This window comes from Octopus bimaculoides, chromosome 23 (genome assembly GCF_046866305.1).
Source record: "Octopus bimaculoides isolate indiv1 chromosome 23, ASM4686630v1, whole genome shotgun sequence".
Taxonomy (NCBI): Eukaryota; Metazoa; Mollusca; class Cephalopoda; order Octopoda; family Octopodidae; genus Octopus; species Octopus bimaculoides.
This window is the reverse complement of record NC_142950.1, coordinates 31,840,708-31,863,207: the sequence shown is the minus strand read 5'-3', so window position 1 is coordinate 31,863,207 and position 22,500 is coordinate 31,840,708. Positions and strand designations below refer to the sequence as shown.

The window sequence follows — 22,500 nt, the reverse complement described above, 5'->3', positions numbered from 1 at the left end:
TGAATCATTGTGAGATGAGTTGATAATTGTATTTTCCACTTTCAAAACATCAGAATATTTTGATTAAAATCTTCTTTCTTTCAAAGAAATGAGATTTAATATCTTATTCTTCATTCACCAAAAATGGAATTCTTCGTTTCTTTCCACCTGAGCCCACAAGATAAACATTCATGTCACTTAAAGAACATGTTATCAAGAAATCCAAACAACAAACGCTGCACAGATATGTCCAGAATAATATTAGGAACTATGTTTAACCCTTTAACATTTAAACTGACCATATCTGACTCAAATATTCTACCTGTTTTGTGTTTAAACTGGCCAAACTAGACCCTCACACCTACCCTACAGTGTCATTTTAAAAATATACGATGACATCATTGAAATCTCAAAGGTATGTGATAATACAAAATTAATTCAAAACAATGTGAAGATAGAGTAATCTAAATACTAAAGGGCTGACCCTTTAGCCTTTAAACTGGCCATATTTGGCTCAAATATTTTACCTGTTTTATGTTCAAACTAGCCTGATACAGTCTCTAACATTTATTCAACACTTTCATTCTAAAACTAAACAGTCACATCATTGAAATCTCAAAGCTATGAGATAATACATGATTAGTTCAAAACAATGTGAATAAATAAATATTGCATTTGAGAGAGTAATTTGGATGCTAATGGGATCACTCTTTAATATTTACACTGGACATATCCAGCTCCAATATCTACCTGTTTGATGTTCAAACTGTCCAGATCCAGCTTCTCACACCTACCCTACAATGTCATTCTAGAAATAAACAATCACGTCATTAGAATATCAAAGCTATGAGATGATATATGATTAATTCAAAATAATGTGAATCAGTATTACATTTGATAGAATAATCTGAATACTAAAGAGTTAAAAACAATTTCAATGTTGTAAAAATATTACATCATGTACCAGTGGGATTGACTGATTTACTAGAGTCAAATTGCTTTCAAGTTTAACTCTACTATCTTTTTAAAGGCGTCATATTTGACAATGTGATCCCAGATTCACTTTATCTAAGAAACAGAATAACTGGGACGATCATGGCTTTCATGGCCAGTTCGATCAGAGATGGTCTAGAGTTAAATGACATCGTGAGAAAGTGCAGGAGTGACTGCTTGGTCTGACATTGCTTCACAACCACATAGTTCAGGGTTCAGTCCCACTAAGTGGCATCTTGGGAAAGTGTCTTCTACTAGAGTCTCAGGATGACCAAAACCTTGTGAATGGATTTAACTGATGGAAACTAAAAGAAGCTTATCGTATGTGTGTGTGTGTGTGTGTGTGTGTGTGTGTGTGTGTGTTTGTATGTGTGTGTAAGCATGTGCATATATGTATATGTATGTCTCCTTTCCCTGGCATTGCATAGTGGTTGTAATTGAGTATCACCATCATGCGAATGGTGTCCTTTGTTTCCAGTCTTCCAAGACATGCCTGGTCATGGGAAAATATTACCTTGATTGGAAACAAGTTGAGGGCTGGTTACAGGAAGGGTATCCAGCCTCAACAACTCTTCCTCAACAAGTTCAGGCGAACCCGTGTGTTATGGCAAGAATCATGACACCCCCTGTGAGAATGGACTAGCCAAACTTGTATAATTAGCAGCATGTTTGACTGAAAGTGAGAAATGAGAAATTGCAGGAAGTCGAAAGGTGTTATTGTGAGTTCATGGAGTTGCAGGAAATCGTTGAGAAATTGTTATAGTTCATTGAGAGTTGTTTTAGATTGGTTACAGTTGTTGGCAGAGTATCTGGAAATACATCAAGTGGAGACAGTTGGTGTCTACCCTGTTCCGTGGTACTGTATATCACACTGTTATTAGTGCAAACACACTGAGGTGACATATACAGAAACCACGTTATAAAATCTTGCAAGTATGGAAAAGTAGACAGAAAGGGCATCCAACCTCAACAAATCTGCCTCAACAAGTTCAGGCAAATCTTTGTGAGCAAGGAAAAGTAGACATTTAGCAATGATGATGATGATGATGATGATGATGATTAATAAAGATATATTTGACCCATCATTAGACCAGCTTTGGGACATGACTAATACTTTTGTCTCCTTTCCTGTTCTCTGAGTTCAAATACCACCAGAGTCAACTATGACTTTCATCCTTTCGGGGTTGATAGAATAGAGTTCCACCTGGCCCTACTCTAAGTATGTGCCTATAGATTGGAAAGCAGGATAGAGGGCTCATACCTTTGGTAGTCAGGGTAATCTTGGATCTGTGAGGTTCCTTGATTGGCCCTGATGAAGTTTCTTCTATATCAAGAGGACTGAATCATTCATGTTATCGCTTACATTGTATACTACATATTCTTTTATAGCATTTCACTGTCTTTTCCATTTCTTTTTCTTCATCCTTTATCTAATTCCCCATACGAATTGTTGTCTGTCTTTGTGATGTCCCCGTAATCTATGCTCCTGCAGCTAATAAAGGAAATTATTGGCAGCAAGCTGGCAGAATCGTTAGCATACTGGATGAAATGCTCAGTGGTATTTCACTGAGGTCAAATTTGCCTTTCATCCTTTCGGGATCAATAAATTAAGTACTGGTTGTGTACTGGGGTCTATCTAATCAACTGGCCCCCTCCCCCATAATTTCAGGCCTTGTGCCTATAATAGAAAGAATTATTTACTGTTATTATTATTATTGAGTGAGAGAGTAGTGCATGTCATCAAAGTGACACTGGGGTACAAATATACAAAGCCCAACATACCCGTCATAACTACTCACCTGATAAGGGTACACCAGGCACATGTATCACAACCATATGTGTATGACATAGTGATCTCATATCAAGATGAACAGGGCATGACCTTGCTGGTGGGGTCCAGTTAGAATTTTCTGCAAGTTGAGTAGTCCATCTTGCTCAAAAGGTCCCTGAATAAGGTTTGTTTAAGGAGCTGAATTATTCAAACTCCAAAGAATTCCTCTCAACACATGGCTAGATGCTCCCCCACTACTTCTGCTCATGATCAGAGATGCACATATCATCAGCCACTAAGGGACATGCTCAACTGGTTAAGGTCAAACGACTGACAAATCTGTAGTATTAGGCAGAACATTTATGCCAAAACAAAACATGTACATTATTATAATCATTATTATTGTTAAGGCGGGGAGCTGGCAGAATCATTAGAATGCCTGGCAAAATACTTAGCAGCATTTCATCCATCTCTATGTCCTGAGTTTAAATTCCACCAACGTCAGTTTTACCTTCCATTCTTTCAATGTCGATAAAATAAGTACCAGTTACACATTGGGATTGATGTAATCAACTAGTCCCCTCCCCAAAAATTTCAGGCCTTGTGCCTATAGTAGAAGGGATTATTATTGTTATTATTATTATTATTATTATTATCATTATTATTATTATTATTATTATTATTATTATTATTATTATTATTATTTCTAAAGCACTACATGGAAAAAATCGGTAGGACATTAAATCAGACAAAAATTATTTTTCAGTATTCAATTTCATTAGAAATCACTATTGGTATTTTGCTAAACTAAATGCGGTAATTAACAGTGTGGGTTGCCATAGAAACCAGACAGCATCGTGACAAAGGTCTCTTCTCATTAAAACCGTAAATTCTTAGTCCTTTGAATTTCCTACAGATACACATCTCCTTTAACTTACAATTGAAAGCTTTTCAACATAGACGAAATAACATTAGTAACTTTTTTTTGTTTTTCTTTTGTTTTTTGTTTGCTTTTTTTTTTAATGAGTTTTCAAAGCTGATTGAGTTAAGCAACTCTTTTGCTAATTTCAATGAGTTATGTCCCCTTGTGGATTCTAATACGCATATATTTTGAGTACTTTTCTCACTTCAAATTCGGAGTGATTTTTTTTTTTAACCGGATATTTTTGTTTTGTTTCTTGTCCAAATTTTGTCCAGTTCCACATGGTTTTTTTAAATTTTCATGTAATTTTCACAGGTATTCAGCTCGAATACTTTTTCTTATTTAACTACGTGTGTACATACACAATGTGCATGTACACACACACACACACACACACACACACACACACACACACACACACACACACACACACACAAACATACACACACACACAAACATGCACACACACACACACACGTGCACACACCCACATAAATAGTGAGAGAAAGAAATAGATATGGATACATAGATATATAACACATATATATGTATATCAATCTAAAAATAAAGAAGCATATATATGTGTGGGGGGGGGTATAGATGTAGGTGTGACTGTGCGGTAAGAAGCTTGCTTCCTAACCACATGGTCCTCGGTTCAGTCTCACTGCATGTCACCTTGGGCAAGTGTCTTTTACTATAGCCTCGGCCGACCAAAGCCTTGTGAGAGGATTTGGGTGATGGAAACTGAAAGAAGCCCATCGCATATATATGTGTGTGTGTGTGTGTGTGTGTGTGTGTGTGTGTGTGTGTGTGTGTGTGTGTGTGTGTTGTGTGTGTGTGTGTATTTTTGTGCTGTCCCACACCACTTGGCAACCAGTGAAAAGTGACCAATGGAATAATTATCGGATAATTATCAGACAGAAACAAACAAGTACTGGAATTGGAATCAATTCGATTCACTCAATCCGGCAAGACATTGCTTAGCTATGACTCCATGAATTCAAATGTGTTAAGAGACTCTGTTGAGGCTCTTTTGTTGTATTACGTTCAGCAAATTAGGCTTTAACACACAGATCAACCCTGATCTATAAACTAGATTTAGATGGTTATGTATGTATACATACTCTAACTGAATCACAAAATCACAAATACACACACACACATACAATCATGCACATATGCACACATATTCACACACACACACACACACACACATGTACACACACACATATATTGTTTCCATCAAGCATGGCTGTGTGGTTAAGAAGTTTGCTTCTCAATAACACTGTCCCAGGTTCTCTCCCACTGTGTAGCACCTTGGCCGAGCTTTTTCTTACTGTAGTCCTCGACCAACAAAAGACTAGTGAGTGGATTTGATAGATGGAAACTGAAAGAAGCCTATTGTACGTGCATGTGTGTGTGTGAGGGGGAAGAAAGAATGAAAGAGTTGATTGTATTTAGATTACAATTAATCTAATGTATTTTTAGAGATTGTAACCAATGGACCATTTCTTCCATTCCATTTTGTCTTATTCTTTATTTCTTCATCAGGTTCCACCGAAAAATGACCATGATGACGATGATATTGAATCGTAAGCAAACTTTATTATCATTATTCTTCTTACTTTCCATTTTCCATCTTCTTGGCGAACTGAAAGTATATTTCTTTCAATGTATGTTTTTCTTTTTGTTATTAAAGCAATTCTCTTCCTCCAATTTATCTTTTTTAGGAACTTGTTATTGCCAGAAGGAGTTCCTGTCGACAGGCAGCGAGCTAGGTTTGTTATAAAGATCTACAAGGCAGATGGTCTGCCAAAAATGAATACAGGAATCATGGCAAATGTGAAACGGGCATTGACTGGAGAAGCAAAAGATTTGGTCGATCCCTTTGTTCAAGTTTCCTTTGCTGGAAGAAAGGTAAGAGATTTTATTTCCTCTTAGCACTTCTTCCATTCTTGGTCTCCATCCTATAAATTTAATACAGAACATAAGACATTTCGTCTCTTACTCACCCCTATTACTATTCTATGTCAGTCAAGTGTAAACTGTAGCTTATGGGACTTTCTGAATGGTGTGTCTAAAGGAAAACTATCCTGAACTGGAAGCGTCCAAATAAGTCTTGTGGAACCCACCTCATCGTGCTGTAAGAAGAGGAAAACATCCTCACACTTACATCGACAACTTGATTGTGGACACTGGCCTGGAATGTACCCAGGACATTGAGACAGTGATGGTGGGCTGAGAAGTGTGGCAGATGGACTTTGTTGCTGTGGCACAGGAAGAAACTTGATCATAATAATAATAATAATAATAATAATAATGTAGCCTTCCTGGTGATGATCCATGTTTCACGTAGCCCACTTCTTAAAAGACATGTTGCCCATGCCTGTTCTATATCCTATAAATTTAAATGTGAAATATCAGATATTGCCTTTTCCATCTTTCTTCCATTGTTATTCTGTATCCTATTTCATATTTTTGTTGCCACATTTCTGTGAAACACGGTGTGTTTGTTTCAAGAAATTTAATAAAGAATTTATTTCATTGCTGAATGTTATGTGTATTATACACAGCATTGCAGTAATATCACTCAGCAATGGCCAAGACTGTGCCTCTTCAGGTGAATAGAATCAAAAGTGTGCGCACACACACACACACACACACACACACACACACACACGCGCGTTATACATACACATACATATATGTGTGAATGTGTGTGCATGTCTACCTGGCTCTCAGTCTATTCATTCAGGTGTAGAGTGTATGAAGGGGTAGATGAGAAGTCTTGCACACATCTTTATTTCCATATAGTAACTACAAATAAACGATGTGCCATGGAGTTTTGATCTGCCTACCATCAAATGCGTCGACTGTTTTACTTTTGAATGTAATATTTGTTGATTCCAGGGAAAAACTTCAGTGAAAAAAGGAGCTTATGAACCTGTTTGGAATGAACAGTTGGTATTTAATGAAATGTTCCCTCCATTGTGTCGGAGGATCCGAATTCAGTTACGTGACAATGATAGTGTCAATGAAGACGTGATCGGAACGCATTTCATTGATTTAGGAAAGATATCTAACGAAGGGGACAAAGGTAAGTGCTAACATGTTTCTCACAAGTACACAGGTGTAAATTCCACTGACATAATTCAGTTAACAGAATATTTTTGGTGAATATAGATATTTGCACTATTTCACAATATATTCTATTTCCAATTAGCTTTAGGTGTCTCATTAGGAACAGTTATTATTTACAGAATTCTATTACCAGTTGTCATAAGGTGTTTCATTAGGAACAGCTGTTATTTATCGAGGTGCTGTAAGACTATTAACCCCATCTATGCAGTGTATATATATGCATTGTTTTGATCAATTTTGTTACTAATGGATTAACGAAGAATCTTGCCTCTTACAATATAGAAATATTTTTCACAGCCCTGGAGGGGAGTAGGGAGATGTGCTGGAACAGCCATTCTGACTCGAGGGGCTTGCACTTGCAGACAGCAATCTCCATCCTGATAGTAGTGAGCAGGGAAATGGTCGATTGAGTGTGGTCGATGCTAGTGCCGCCTGACTGGCTCCCATGCCAGTGACACATAAAAGGTACCATTCAAGAGTGGTCTATACCAGTGCCACCTGACTAACCCCCATGCCAGTGCCATGTAAAAAGCACCCACTACACTCTCAAAGTGGTTGCCAGATCAGATTGGAGCCTGGTGCAGCCTCCTGGCTTGCCAGTCCTCAGTCAAACTGTCCAATCCATGCCAGCATGGAAAGCGGATGTTAAACGGTGATGACAATGATGATTATTGCATTGTTTACATAGACATATTCGTATAGGAAATGTCGTAACTTTCAATGCTGGCTCTAATTTATACAGAAAACCCCTAGAGGAAAGAAACTTCAGTGTGTTATATCAGGTTTTGTTTATTCATTGCATGATTTTCTCTGTTTCTAGGATTCTTGCCAACATTCGGTCCCTCGTGGATCAATTTATATGGTTCAACGAGATACTACAGCATTCTAAGTGAACATACATATCTGAATAATGGTCTTGGAGAAGGTGTCTCTTATCGTGGACGCCTGTTGGTAGCTGTGACTGCAGAAATTGTTGACAACATGGATACTATTACACAGGTGGAACTTGAAACATGCAATCCATTGCCAGAGGTAAGCACTGCAGTTGATGCACATGTGTAATTTATGAATGGTATTTGTGCAAGTGTGTGTGTGTGTGTGTGTGTGTGTGTGTGTGTGTGTGAGCGTATCTGTAAGTGTGTGTGAGCGTGTCTGTAGGTGTGTGTGTGTGAGCGTGTCTGTAGGTGTGTGTGTGTGTGTGAGCATGTCTGTAGGTGTGTGTGAGTGTGTCTGTAGGTGTGTGTGTGTGTGTGAGCGTGTCTGTAGGTGTGTGTGTGTGTGTGTGAGAAAGTGTATGTTAGTGAATGTGTGTGTGTGTGTGTGTAATTTGTATGTGTGCATAAGTGTGTGTGTATGTGTGTGTGTGTGATTGTGTGTGTGTGTGTGTGTGTGGTGTGTGTGTGTGAGTGTGTCTGTAGGAGTGTGTGAGCGTGTCTGTAGGTGTGTGTGCAAGTGTATGTATGAAAGTGTATGTGTGTTTGTGAGAAAGTGTATGTTAGTGAATGTGTGTGTGTGTGTGTGTAATTTGTATGTGTGCATAAGTGTGTGTGTATGTGTGTGTGTGTGTGTGTATAATTTGTATGTGTGCATAAGTGTGTGTGTATGTGTGTGTGTGTGATTGTGTGTGTGTGTTTGTGAGTTGTCTGTAGGAGTGTGTGTGCAAGTGTACGAGAGTGTATATGTGTTTGTGAGTGTGTGAAAGCATGTGTGTTTATGAGTGTGTGTGTAATTTGTGTGTATATATGTGTGTGGGAGTTGAGAGATTGTGTGTGTTTGTGGATGTGTGTATATGTATGTGTGTCTGTAGATGTGTGTGCAAGTGTAGCCAATGTAATCTACCTAGCCCCTCCTCCCTTGTGCCAAAATTTGAAATCAACGCACTGACTACACTCTCGGAGTGGTTGGCGTTAGGAAGGGCATCCAGCTGTAGAACCTCTGCCAGATCAGATTGGAGCTTGGTGCAGCCTTCTGGTTCACCAGTCCTCAGTCAAATCGTCCAACCCATGCTAGCATGGAAGGCGGACATTAAATGATGATGATGATTTTTGTTAAGGTGATGAGATGGAAGAATCGTTAATATGCCAGGCAAAATGCTTAGCAGGATGTTGTCCATCGCTATGTTCTGAGTTCAAATTCCATGGAGGCCAACTTTATCTTTCATCACTTCAGGGTTGATAGAATAAATACCAGTCGAACACTGAATTCGATGTTATCACCTCACTCTCCTCCCCTGAAATTCCTAACCTTTTCTCAAGATTTGAAATCAATACATAAAACAATCAATGTCTTTGCAATACAGAGAATAAAACTATAATTTGTGTCTGTTATTACCATTCTTTTTCCCCTTTTATTCTGTTTTATTTTATTTTTATTTTTGTATTGCAGAGTGCTGGAGGGAAGAAAGATGAATACTTCTTGTTTGGTTCCATTTTAGAAGCAACGATGATAGACAAAAAAATTGGAGAAAAACCAGTTCATTTTGAAATGAGCATTGGTAAGATGGTTTTCTGAGAATAAAATGAAGAATTCTTATAAGAAATTCCTCAAAATACAACTTGTTCAGATTTAAGAATTCTTTCTTAATATATTTTCTTTTAATCTTTTACTTGTTCCAGTCATTTGACTGCGGCCATGCTGGAGCACCACTTGAAAGGTTTTAGTTAAACAAGTTGACCCCAGGGTTTATTATTTTTAAGCCTAGTACTTATTTTATCAGTCTCTTTTGCCAGATTGCTAAGTTACAGGAATGTGAACACACCAATACCATTGTCAAGTGGTGATGGGGGACAAACACAAAAATACAGACGCATACACATAAATATATACAGATATATACATACATAAATAAATATATATATATATGATGGGCTTCTTTCAGTTTTCGTTTACCAAATCCACCTGCAAGGCTTTGGTTGGCCTGAGGCTATAGTAGCAGACACTTGCCCAAGGTGCCATGTGGGTCCATATGGTTGGGAAGCAAGCTTCCTACCATACAGCCATGCCTGCACTTATTTATCATCTTTTTTTTTTAACTATGTCGTGCTTGAGAAGAAGACCCATCAAGCCAAGCAGAATCACAGTTGTGACAGATACCAGTGTCATACAAATTGGCATCCGTGCCGGTGACACATAAATGCACCCTGGTGTCATGCAAATGGCATCCACGCCGGTGGCACGTAAAAGCACCCATTACACTCTCAAACTGGTTGGCGTTAGGAAGGGCATCCAGCCGTAGAAAACCATGCCAAATCTGACTGGAGTCTGATGCAGCCTTCCACCATGCCAGCCCAGTCAAACCGTCCAACCCATACCAGCATGGACAATGGACGTTAAATGATGATTATTTTGATGATGATGATGATGATGATAAGTGGTAGTAGGCTAAGACAGCTATGATGACCATCAAACTGTAGATTTTACAGTGGGTGTGACCTTCTAGTTAAATTGCCTTACAAGATTTCAGAGCCCCACCTACCTTGAAGTTACTGGAAGAGTGCCAAAGGTATCTCCGTACCACCCACCTGTCTCAGAGGTCTTGTTAAGGGTTACAGGTACTGCTGTCCCTCTTGACAAAGTCCCAAAAAGAAAAAAAGAAAAAACTGGGGTGTCGGGGCTACAGAGTATCAAACCCTCAATGACTGTATTCCAAAAAAACCTTTATTGATCTTTGATTACAGGGAATGCTGGAAATGTTTTAGATGGTTACAACCCACCAACCAATCGAGACGGCGACAGCAGTGAAGAAACAGGGGAATCTGAAGAAGACAAATCTGTGGACCAGAACGCTGCAGCTGAAATACCACAATGGCAGAGCACGACGTCACCAATTAAGCCAGTGACCAAAGACAAAATCTACTACATAATGCCTTACTACGAAGAAAAACCGTGTGTGTACATCAAAGATTTCTTCGAAGACCACAGGCGCAGAATGTACAATAGTAATATACTCCAGAAGATAATTGTTAAATTGGTAATATTTTCTGGTCTGCTTCTTTCTTTAACTTAATCGAATGTTCCTGCTCAACCATAAATCACCATTGTCATCATCATCATCATCATCATCATCATGATAATCATCACCAGCACCAATATTACAGTCAACATCATGATCATCATTGTTAATATCATCATCATCATCATCCTCACCATTGTCATCATAACCATCATCATCACCATCATCATCACCATCATCATCATCATCATTCCATCATCATCATCATTGTTGTTGTCATCAACATTGTCACCATCATCATCATCACTATCATCATCATTCATCATCATCATTGTTGTTGTCATCAACATTGCCACCACCACCATCATTCATCATCATAATCATTGTTGTCATCGTCATCACTACCATTATCCTTTGATCATCATCATCACCATCGTCATCATCATCATCAGTGTCATCATCATCACCATCAACATCATCATCAGGATCATCATCATTGCCTCACCACCCCCATCACCACTATTTTTGCATTTGACTTACAGTTTTTCTTTATGTTAAATCCATGATTTGAAGCATATTTTTGTTCTCTCTCAGTAGGGTCATTATGCCAATAATAAACACACACACTGCTTTTATTTCACTTCTGTTATATATCTTTATATTTGTCAGTTTGCTAACATTTAATCAGTTAACTAATCGATTGTTTGATTAGCCATTCAGTGAGTTAATTAATTAATCAGCTACGTTTTGTCAAAGCCCTTTTGGTGCCGTTCTTGACCTCTTCAATGACATATCCCATATCCTCTCTTCTCCAGATCTGCTACAGGTCTGTCTGGAATAAGACCCGGAGCAGAGAGGGCATGTAATTCAAGAGGTTGTGGGTGGCAATGAAGGGACTTCAACAAACCTTTGTTCATTGATTGATTGATTAACACAACAATTAATGAAACAATCAATTAGTTAATTGGTTAAATATTAATGACTTGACTAATAAAAATAAAGAAAGGAAAGAGAACCAGTGTGTGTTTATGATTTGCATGACAAAGGCAGTTGCAGTGAGCTGGCAGAAACGTAAGCATGCCGGGCGAAATGTTCTGAGTTCAAATTCCACCAAGGTTAAGTTTGCCTTTTATCCTTTCAGGGTCAATAAATTCAGTATCAGTCAAGTACTGGGATCAGTGTAATCGATTTCCCCCTCCCCTCAAAAATTACAGGACCTGTGCTTAAATTTGAAATAATTATAGGTTTAATGATTCGACTGATATTTCACTTGCGTTTATGTTCTGAGTTCAAATCCTGCCAAGGGCAGCTTTGCCTTTTGTCCTTTTGGGGTCGATAAATTAAATCCCGATCAGGTACTAGGGTTGATATTATTGAGTTCCCCCTCCCCTCAAAAATTGCTGGACCTGTGCCAAAATTTGGAACAGTTATTGGTATAATGACCTGACTGACATTTCAGCCATTGCTTTTGTTCTGAGTTCAAATCCTGCCAAGGTCAACTTTACCTTTTTGTCCTTCTGGGGGTCAATGAAATAAGTATCAATCAGGTACTAGCGTAATTGTCATAGACTTACCCCTCCCCTCAAAAATTGCTAGCCCTGAGCCAAAATTTGAAACAACTACATTCTGAGTTCAAATTCTGTCAGGGTCAACTTAGCCCATCGTCCTTTCAAGGTCAATAAAATAAATACCGATAAAATATCGGGGTAACCAACTTCCCCCTCCCCTCAAAATATGAACGACTGGCCCTGTGACAAAATGTGAAACACTTATTGGCATAACAACCCGACTGATACACAACAAAATATATTTTTACCCTCATTAATCTTTTTCTAATTGTCTTTTTGTTTCCTTTTCCTCTTCTTCTTGTTCTTCAATATTCAGGAGAATGGTATCAACGAAGTACAAGATTTAATTAATCAAGAACTACCGTTCCCAGAGAGACGATTACGAGGTGTATTGGAAGAATTAGGTCTTGGCTGCTCCAAATATATTACATTGGTGAAAAGCTCTGGGAGTGGAGGGTCGTTTAGTAAGACCAAACTGGACAAAGAACGATACAAGCTTTTGGTCAGGGAAATAGTAAGTAAGACCATTACAGTGCAATCAAAGAATGAGACATGTCTTGGAGACCTGGTTTTTGGTCGGAATGCCTTTGATCACGGGTTCATTCAGTCAAGCTTGACTTGGTGGAAACAGTGGCAGACAGGGAGACAATCAATAATAACAATAATAATGATAATAATAATAATAACAACAACAACAATGATATTAATAAAAATAAAATAATGATGATGATAATACGAATAATAATAATAATAACAACAGCAACAATGATATTAATAAAAATAATAATAATGATGATAATAATACTGATAATAATAATAATGATAATAATATAAATAACAACAACAGTTATGATGATGATGGTGATGATAATAATAATGATAATAATAATAATAACAACAACAATGATAATAATAAAAATAATAATAATGATAATAATAATAAAAATAATAATAATGATAATAATATAAATAACAACAACAATGATGATAGTGATGATAATAATAATAATAATAATAATAATAATAATAATAATAATAATAATAATAATAATGATAATAATAATAATAATAATAATGATGATGATGATGATAATAATAATAATAATAATAATATAAATAACAATGACAACAATGACGATGATAATGGTGATGATAATGATAATAATAATAATAATAGTAGTAATAGTAGTAGTAGTAGTAGTAGTAGTAGTAGTAGTAGTAGTAGTAACAGTAGCAAGGACGTAAGTGAATATAGTTAGAATTCCTAGTTTTTGTTAGAGACTTCTTCGTTTGGTTGTTGCTGTGTGTTTTTGTTGTTGTCGTTGTTGTTGTTGTTTTAGCTTGATCAAGCAGACCAGCGATCAAAATCATTCCACCTGGTTTCAAATCTGATTAATATGAACTCCGACATAGACAAACATGTGCACGCACGCATACACCTATACAGGCATACACACATACACATGCACATACACACACAGCAAGGTTGAGTCCAGCTTTCTGTCTACTGAAGCCATTTTTTTTGTTTTTATTCAGTCATAGAATATCTAGGATTATATTATACAAAGTCTCTTCCCCTTTTGCAAAACGATAGCGGGGAATTCGAGAGAGCTGACTGCTTTATTTAGTAGCTTAAGAAGCTTGCTTCCCAGCCACATGGTTCCAGGTTCAGTCCCACTGTGTGGCACCTTGGGTAAGTGTCTCCTGCTATACCCTCGGGCTGACCAAAGCCTTGAGAGTGGATTTGGTAGACGGAAACTGAAAGAAGCCTGTCGTGTATATATATATATATATATATATATATATATACCGGAGTAAGCACATAAAATGTGTAACAAGGTGGAAAAATGAGTACTCAAATACCAAAGGTAGAGTAATATGCTTATATATATATACATATATATATATATATATATATATATATATATATATATATATATATATATATATATAAACAAAATTAAGGGATCAGCAACAGGTTGCTTCACCACATACCGAAGTTCAGAAATAGCAGCTAAAAATGCTGAAACTCCAACAGATAGCAGTTACCCGCAACTCACATAGGCAAAACATATATATATATACATGTGTGTGTATTTGTGTGTCTGTGTTTGTCCCCCAAGTCTAACCCACCATTCTAAATTTCACTGTTATTAGAAAGTGTAGAAGGAATGTATTTCATAGAAAGATAAGATCTTAACAAAGCAAATGCTATCAATTTCTTTTCTACAGGACCAAATGTCTACGATGGCCCGGACTATAAAAGCAACTGTGACCAAAGGAAATATGAAGGAAAAATTACGATCAACAACAATGTATTTACAGAAGTTACAAAAGTTAGTTGAAGAGGTGAGCAGTTTTCCTTTTTTTTTTTGTTATTTTTTATTATTGTTACTATTGTTTGCAGATGTTGTGAGGGTGTATGGCTTAGTGGTTAGTGTGTTGCCCTCGTGATCAGATGATTGCAGGTTTGATTCTCAGACTGGGTGGTGAATTGTGTTCTTGAGCAAAGCACTTCATCTCACATACTTCTGTGATCACTTCAACATCTAACCAAAATGAAGTAGATTGGCATGTTTATTTTTTGAAACTGTGGAAGACACACGAGATGTCGAAATATCATTCACTTGATGACTATGGCACTCTTCTGTTTTTTGCTATTATTATTATTATTATTATTATTATTATTGAGGCAGTGAGCTGGCAGAACCGTTAGCTCACCAGGCAAAATGCTCAGTGGCATTTCATCCGTTTTTACGTTCTGGGTTCAAATTCTCCCGAGGTTAACTTTGCCTTTCATCCCTTCCAGGGATGATGAAATAAGTGCCAGTAATGCACTGGGGTCAATGTATTCGACTCGACCCCTCCCACCTAATTTCAGGCCTTGCGCCCTTAGTAGAAAGGACTAATTTATTATTATTGTTATTATTATCATCATTATTATTATTATTATTATTATTATTACTATTATTATTATTATTATTATTATTATTATTTCATGTTTTCTCTCTTAAATTTTCCAGCCTCAACATGCCTTGCCTGATGTGTTCATCTGGATGATCAGTGGTAGCAAAAGAGTAGCCTATCAACGCATTCCTGCAGAAGCCATCATTTATTCTATAGTTGACGAAGAAAAAGGGAAAGACTGTGGCAAAATGCACACGTTATTTTTAAGGGTAAGTTTACCAGTGTCAACTTTATTTGTGTGTGTGTGTGTGTGTATGTGTATGTTCTTACATCTTCGTAACTTAGCAGTTCGGCAAAAAAGATGGATGGAATAGGTTCTAGGCTTGAGAAATAAGTTCTGGGTTTGATTTGTTTGACTAAAACCCTTCAAGGCAGTGCTCCAGCATGGCCACTATCAAATGACCTGAAACAAGTAAAAGAATAAAAAGAATATATATATACTTTTTATTAATCATTAGCAGAAGGTACAGAATGACTTAAGGGTTGCATGATAATCTCATCCCATGAATCCACCAATTATGAATAAAAAACATAATTGTTTTTTTTTTTATTAATATAAACTGTGGACTAATTACATAAATTTTGTCCTATAATTTTTTAAGTACACGTGTGTACACCAAATACTTGATCAACATGTCACTGATTAATGCATGACATGCAAATACGTCTGATCATTTCATCTAGTTTCTAGTTTGTATCTGATTTAAATAGTGATTACTATCAATTTCTCTTTGAAGAGAAATTCGCTATATCATTCACTTCTGTGTTTATTTTTTTTATTTAGTTACCAGGCAAAAAAGCGAGTGGTCAAGCTGGATGGTCTATACAGGCAAAACTTCAGATCTATCTGTGGTTGGGACTTTCAAAGCACAAAAAGGACTTTTTAAATGGCTTACCAAAGGGTTATGAAGAAACCAAGGTCATCAAACAAGCGAACCGAATGAACTCGATGCCACCATTATCTTTGATCTACAAAGGTTATTATATTTCTATTTTTTCAAATATCATCAACTTTTTAAAAAAAATTTCCAAGGTCCCAAAACATTGCAAGTTTGATGGTTTTACTTGGTATTTCAATATTTCAGGCTTCAGATTCCTTCTTCGGGAAATCTTTGGAGAAAAGGTGTTGTCAGCTGACTTCTCTGCCCTTCTAGTTCTCCTTTTCTTTCTTTTCATTTTTTTTTGATGTTTTTTTGCATAACCATTGTGGGGGTTGATAGGAATGCGAAAATGGAAGAAAATTGGATCAAATGAGAAAATAAGATTTGTTCATGTTCTTGTATTTTCAGAGTTCATATATACCTTTCTATTATAAGCACAAGGCCTGAAATTTTGGGGGAGAGGGCCAGTCAATCAGATTGACTCCAGTACACAACTGGTACTTAATTTATCGACCCCAAAAGGATCTGTCCAGACTCCAGTTGTCTGTTGTGGCATGGTTTCTATAGTTGGATACCCTTCCTAATGCCAACCACTTTACAGAGTGTACTGAGTGGTCTTCCTGTGCCACCGGCACAGGTGCATTTTATGTGGCACTGGCACCTGTAAAGGTCAAGCTCATATATACAGATAACAGCGATTTTACTTAGCTTGGATGACTGCAAATTTACTTAACTTGGCAGCGATATATACATGTATATATATATATATATATAAGTGTGTATAACCATAGGCAATTATACACTAAGTGGCTTCTTTGCTTGCTGAAAGAAGATGTCAGATCTTCAAACTACGAGAAATACATTTTCATACATAGCACGTCGGATGTAAGCAGGCAAGACAATATGGAAAAAATTTAAAAGACCAGTCTACGGACAACTTTTTTTATGCATGCTGGCCACTGGTAAGAATTATTATTTTAAATAATTCTTACTCTTAATATGCTTATATATATATATATATATATATATATATATATATATATATATATATATATATATATTTATATACACTTACAGTTGAAAAAGTCTCATTGACTGAAACCGGTACTGAAATGATTTTTATAAAATTATTTTAGCATTTTCTACCTTAATTTTTTTCCTTATATATCAACTCATGTGTTCCTTTTCAGCTTTCTACACATATTTATATATATATATTGCCATCATCATCGTCGTCGTCATCATCATATAATTGTTTTTTTTTCTAATTTTTTATGACAGAAAAGCAAATATTCCAGCTTCGCTCTCACATGTATCAAGCTCGAAGTTTGATTGCTTCTGACGCCACTGGCCTCTCAGACCCATTTGCACGTGTGATATTTGGTGACCAATGTGTGATGACACAAGTCATAGAGGAAACTCTTAGCCCTACATGGGACGAATTGTTGATCATTAATGAACTTGCTATGTACGGACAAATGGACCAGATTTCGGAAGATCCTCCTGCTATTGTCATTGAAATATTTGACCAGGACAAAGTAGTAAGTGCAATGCAGTTGTATTCTTCCTGTCATGTGTGCTTGTGGTGAATATCTTTTATCTTTTGTGTGTTTCAGCTGTTAGACTGTGGCCATGCTGGGGTACTGCCTTCAAAGGTTTAATCAAACAAATTGACACCAGTACTTATTCTAAGTCAGGTCTTATTATATTGGTTTCTTTTGCTGAACCAACAAGTTATCGGGATGCAAACAAACCAACACTGGTTGTCGAGTGGTTGTAGGGAGAGGCACAAACACATAGACATGCACATACATACACACACACATATATGAAAGAAGAGGCACAAACACACACACACACACACACACACACACACACACACACATGGCACTAGCACAGGTGCTTATTACGTGGCACTGGCACAAGTGCTTTTTTGTGTGGCATCCACACAGCTGCTTTTTATGTGGCACCAGCACAAATGTTTTCTATGCGGTACCAACACAGGTGCATTTTGCGTGGCAACAGCAGCAGCAGACACTTTTTATGTGGCACCAGCACAGGCGCTTTTTACATAGTACCAGCACCAATAGATCTGTATGGAATCTGTATGGTACCAGCACCAATGGGATCTGTATGGAAACCCATACTGACAACAAATAAAATTAAGCTGGGAGCAAAGATGAAATCTGTTTACTGTAACAAATCACAACAGGAAGATGTATAAAGAATCTCAAACATAAGTCTACGACAGCTTCAAACTAGATACACAGACAATGAAAAGAAGATTGTTGGTTGTTGAAACATTTTAATCAGCAGCCAAATAAACATCTCCCTTCTTCTTGAACATGACTTTCTTTCCTTTCATCTCTAGCTTCTCATCATTAAATGTTATCATATCATTTACACCAGTTATCGGTTGCTTTGATCAAATGGCTGCAACATTTAGCGGCAAAGCTGTGATAAGTATTATTTTGTTGCTGGTTTGTTGTAGGTTTTTTTTTTTTCAAAAGTAAACACGAATAAAAATTGCTTCCCCACATTGTGTTGTTTTAAAAATACAAGAAGCTTATTAATTAAACATATCAGATAAACCTAATTGGATAAACAAACACAAGGTGTGGCTGTGTAAGTAAGAAGCTTGCTTCTCAACTACATGGTTCCAAGTTCAGTCCCACTCTGTGGCACCTTGGGCAAATATCTTCTACTATAGCCCTGGACCAACCAAAGACTTGTAGATGGATTTGGAAGATGGAAACTGAAAGAAGCCCGTTGTATATATATAAATCAGGCATGTGTTGTCAGTAATTACTCAGAGTAGGCAGTTGGTGACATTTATGTAGGAAAACACACAAAAAATAAGCGAAACACAGGCTTGTGACTGAGTTGAAGGCAGATTTATTTCTGCCTTTATAGCACTTAAAGAAAATGGTGTGTTGGAATGTACACAGCATGTGTACTACAGCAGTACTATGCATAGCTTTAATACTGAGATTGAAAAGCAGGGATGAATTATGCCTACCTAATCTACAAAAAAAAATATATATTTTGCATTTTATGCATAATAATTAGAGTAACTGTCATAATTTTAATGAATTAGGTGCATATTTTGCCATAAAAGGAAAATGTTACTATCGATCTACACACATGCATATATTCATGACTTAGATTTGTATTTTATTATATTTCTCTTTTCCACTCTGTTTTTTGTATTTCATACTGCTAAACTATTCTGTTTCTCCTTCTCTCTACTATTACTACTGCTAATAATAATGATAATAATAATAATAATAATAATAATAATAATAATAATAATAATAATAATAATGATGATAGTTATGTCATGAGTAAATATTGTTCTATTATGTGTATTACCCACAGGGAAAAGCCGAATTTATTGGTCGAGCTATTGCAAAACCTGTTGTGAAAATGTACAATGAGAAATACTGTAAACCAAAATTTCCTCCAAAACTTGAATGGTGGGACATATACCGTGGATCTGACCATGCTGGAGAATTACTGGCTGCATTTGAACTCTTACAGGTGAGCATCATAACTCCGTCAAATTGTATTATTTTTATACTGATGTTTAAAAATTAAGCACGAGAAAAATTTTTTTTTTTTCTTTCTTTCTCATTTTGTTTCTTTTGTTGGAATTGGAAGTTTTTTTGAATGAGATGTTGCAAATGAGATGCAAAAAAAAATTTCAAATATGTAATAATAATAATAATAATAATAATAATAATAATAATAATAATAATAATGAAAATAATATTAATGACGATAATAATGATAATGATGATAATGGTAGTAATAATAATGATAATAGTAATAATAATTGTTGTAGTAGTAGTAGTAGTAGTAGTAGTAGTAGTAGTAGTAGTAGTAGTAGTAGTAGTAGTTGTAATAGAGTGATTAATTTTTTATTTTTACTTTTATTTCATTCATTTTTTAAATTTTATTTATTTTTATTTTATTTATTTTTTTAAAAAAATTATTGGCTAATTAAATTTAGGCAGTAATCATGTGATGCTGAACAAATTTGCTTTTTCAGTAATTCTCTAAGTAAATAATTTGGGAAAATAATATAATTACAATAATAAGTGAATTAGCTTTATATATTGTCAAAGATATCTCTTAGATTACCTATTATGTTAACACATGTCCAATACATATAATGCACACACCATAGATACACCATATATATACACATAATGCTTACATAATATATACATCTAGTCTAGCTTTGAAGTATATTGTTCATATAGTTTTTCTTAACACAGTATGCATATAAAGTGATTGTTCTACCCAGATGAAAACAGCAGCCTCTGATTTTGCAGTAACATATATACATTAGGTATATTTTATAGGTAACAGTTTTATTATAGGGCTGCTTGTAGTCATTATTTGAATTTCATTCAGCCCTTGTGGTGTCTTTGCAAATCAGTGTATAGTTTATACATTGTCTCTATATACTTCAAACTGACTGATTTGATCCTGTTTCAGTGTGTAACATTGACAAGCTACAAAAGTAATGAAATGTGCACTCGTTGCTCTCACAGTCACTTCCAGGGCCACTTTGTTTCGTCTAGCTCTGAAGTATATTATGTTTTTCAACACAATATGTCTCCCTATCACCCATTCCTCCATCACTCTTCTATCTACTATATTATTCTACAACTCTAAGTATTTAAATTAGAACCTGTTATAAACTTTTTATATCACCATTTCTGTATAAGCAATGTCAATTTGATGTCAATTTGATCACTATAAACAAGGCATTTGTGTAGATCATTCCACAAAATCTGAATGCTTGTACATCCTCTACAATGGAAGATTCCGTTATCATTATTTTTGTCACCCCCATCTTTTTCAAAGTAGACAATGCAATAATCGTCTTCATATCATGCTCATATATAATACAATACTGCTGTTCTAACAGCTGCTGTCCACCCTACCTGTACTGCCACTTATCACCTCCTCATTCCCAAGCTATTCCCTTTACCTTCTCTTCCACACTGATATTTACTATCAACCGTACCTTCACCCTTGTATATGATTCACTACATTAACCTCTAAACCATCTTTAACCTCTGTCGCTTTTTTCTCACACTCCTATGAACCTATACACCCACCCTTACTGATCCTCTTTTCATACTCTCTTATACTCACCTTTTTGTACCTTGAGGGTATGCCCTGACATTCTTCACCAGCATCTTTATTTTCCCAACTATACCCATCTGCTCTTATATAATGTGAGGTGTAGCCATGTATCCCTTCTTCAGTAAGACGCATCTGCCTGTCCTACTATCATTCCTGACAAGTAGAGGTACATATCATGGAGGATGGCATGGGGAAAATGATACAGTTTAGAGGCAAATTAATTGAATGATGTCATGTTCACTTTCTTGGAAAATGTTGCGGACAACCCTAAATGTTTCAGTTTTATTATGACCTCATCAGTATTGCATCAAGTTTTTTGTACTTATTAAAGTAGTGATAGAAGAGCCACTAAGTAAATGTACACACAGAGCATAGGAAAAATTGTATCATTTGGATACAAATTAATTGAACAAAGTTATTTTCATTTTCTTGGAAAATATTGAGGACAACCCTAAACATGTTCCAGCTTTATTATGACCTCATCAGAACTACATCAAATTTGTTATACTTATTAAAGTAGCGATAGACGAGTCACTAAGTAAATGTACATATATGGCATAGGAAAAATGATGCAGTTTAGATACAAATTATATTAAATTATGTCATTTACATGAAAATTAGAAAATTAGAAATTAATATTAATATATTTAATAAGAACAATGTATACAACATTTATCTGTTAAGTGTTCCCTCCTTTTATACAAGCATCGTCTTTATTCAAGTGATGGGGGAAAAAAACCCATAAATTTTCCTTAAAGAGAAAATCTTGTTTAAACAGTGTTTTAATTCTTTCGGTCATTCTGTTTTCTTTCCGGTCAATTATTATTATTATTATTATTATTATTATTATTACTATCATTATTTTCTTTCTTTTCTTTTATTTCTTGTCTGTGTTTTCCCTTCATCTAAAGCATCCATTCGATGAAAAAGATTTAAGGCTTGCCCACGAAATACCACAGTATGCCAAGAAGAGATTGCGGGTATAACTAACAACTTTGTTCTTGCTGCCAAAAGTCCTTGCTTCCTTTATTTCAAACTCAGGCATTTTATTAGTTGAGCATCCTATAATCTCTTTGCTGATGCTTTGACTTTTTTCTTCTATTTCTTCTTCACTTTCTTCTTTTTTTTTTTTCTCTCCAGTGTTCCACCTCTTCTTCCACTTCTTT

At 35.9% G+C, this 22,500-nt stretch overlaps 1 protein-coding gene across 15 annotated transcripts in view; it reads left to right on the top strand.

Moving 5' to 3' along the window:
* LOC106870412 (otoferlin) overlaps window positions 1-22,500 on the top strand; it is a 532,367-nt gene that overhangs the window by 221,747 nt on the left and 288,120 nt on the right. For 8 of the 15 annotated variants that reach the window (XM_089340507.1, XM_089340505.1, XM_089340502.1 and 5 more), the window contains 12 exons: window positions 5,217-5,257; window positions 5,396-5,582; window positions 6,576-6,762; window positions 7,627-7,838; window positions 9,192-9,300; window positions 10,484-10,776; window positions 12,643-12,840; window positions 14,559-14,675; window positions 15,350-15,502; window positions 16,078-16,270; window positions 17,456-17,715; window positions 19,553-19,714. In XM_089340507.1, the coding sequence (XP_089196633.1) occupies window positions 5,217-5,257; window positions 5,396-5,582; window positions 6,576-6,762; window positions 7,627-7,838; window positions 9,192-9,300; window positions 10,484-10,776; window positions 12,643-12,840; window positions 14,559-14,675; window positions 15,350-15,502; window positions 16,078-16,270; window positions 17,456-17,715; window positions 19,553-19,714 (2,112 nt within the window). Of the gene's footprint in view, window positions 1-5,216; window positions 5,258-5,395; window positions 5,583-6,575; window positions 6,763-7,626; window positions 7,839-9,191; window positions 9,301-10,483; window positions 10,777-12,642; window positions 12,841-14,558; window positions 14,676-15,349; window positions 15,503-16,077; window positions 16,271-17,455; window positions 17,716-19,552; window positions 19,715-22,245; window positions 22,315-22,500 lie in introns of all 15 variants that reach the window. The other 7 variants (XM_089340497.1, XM_089340494.1, XM_089340495.1 and 4 more) reach the window with 1 other exon arrangement.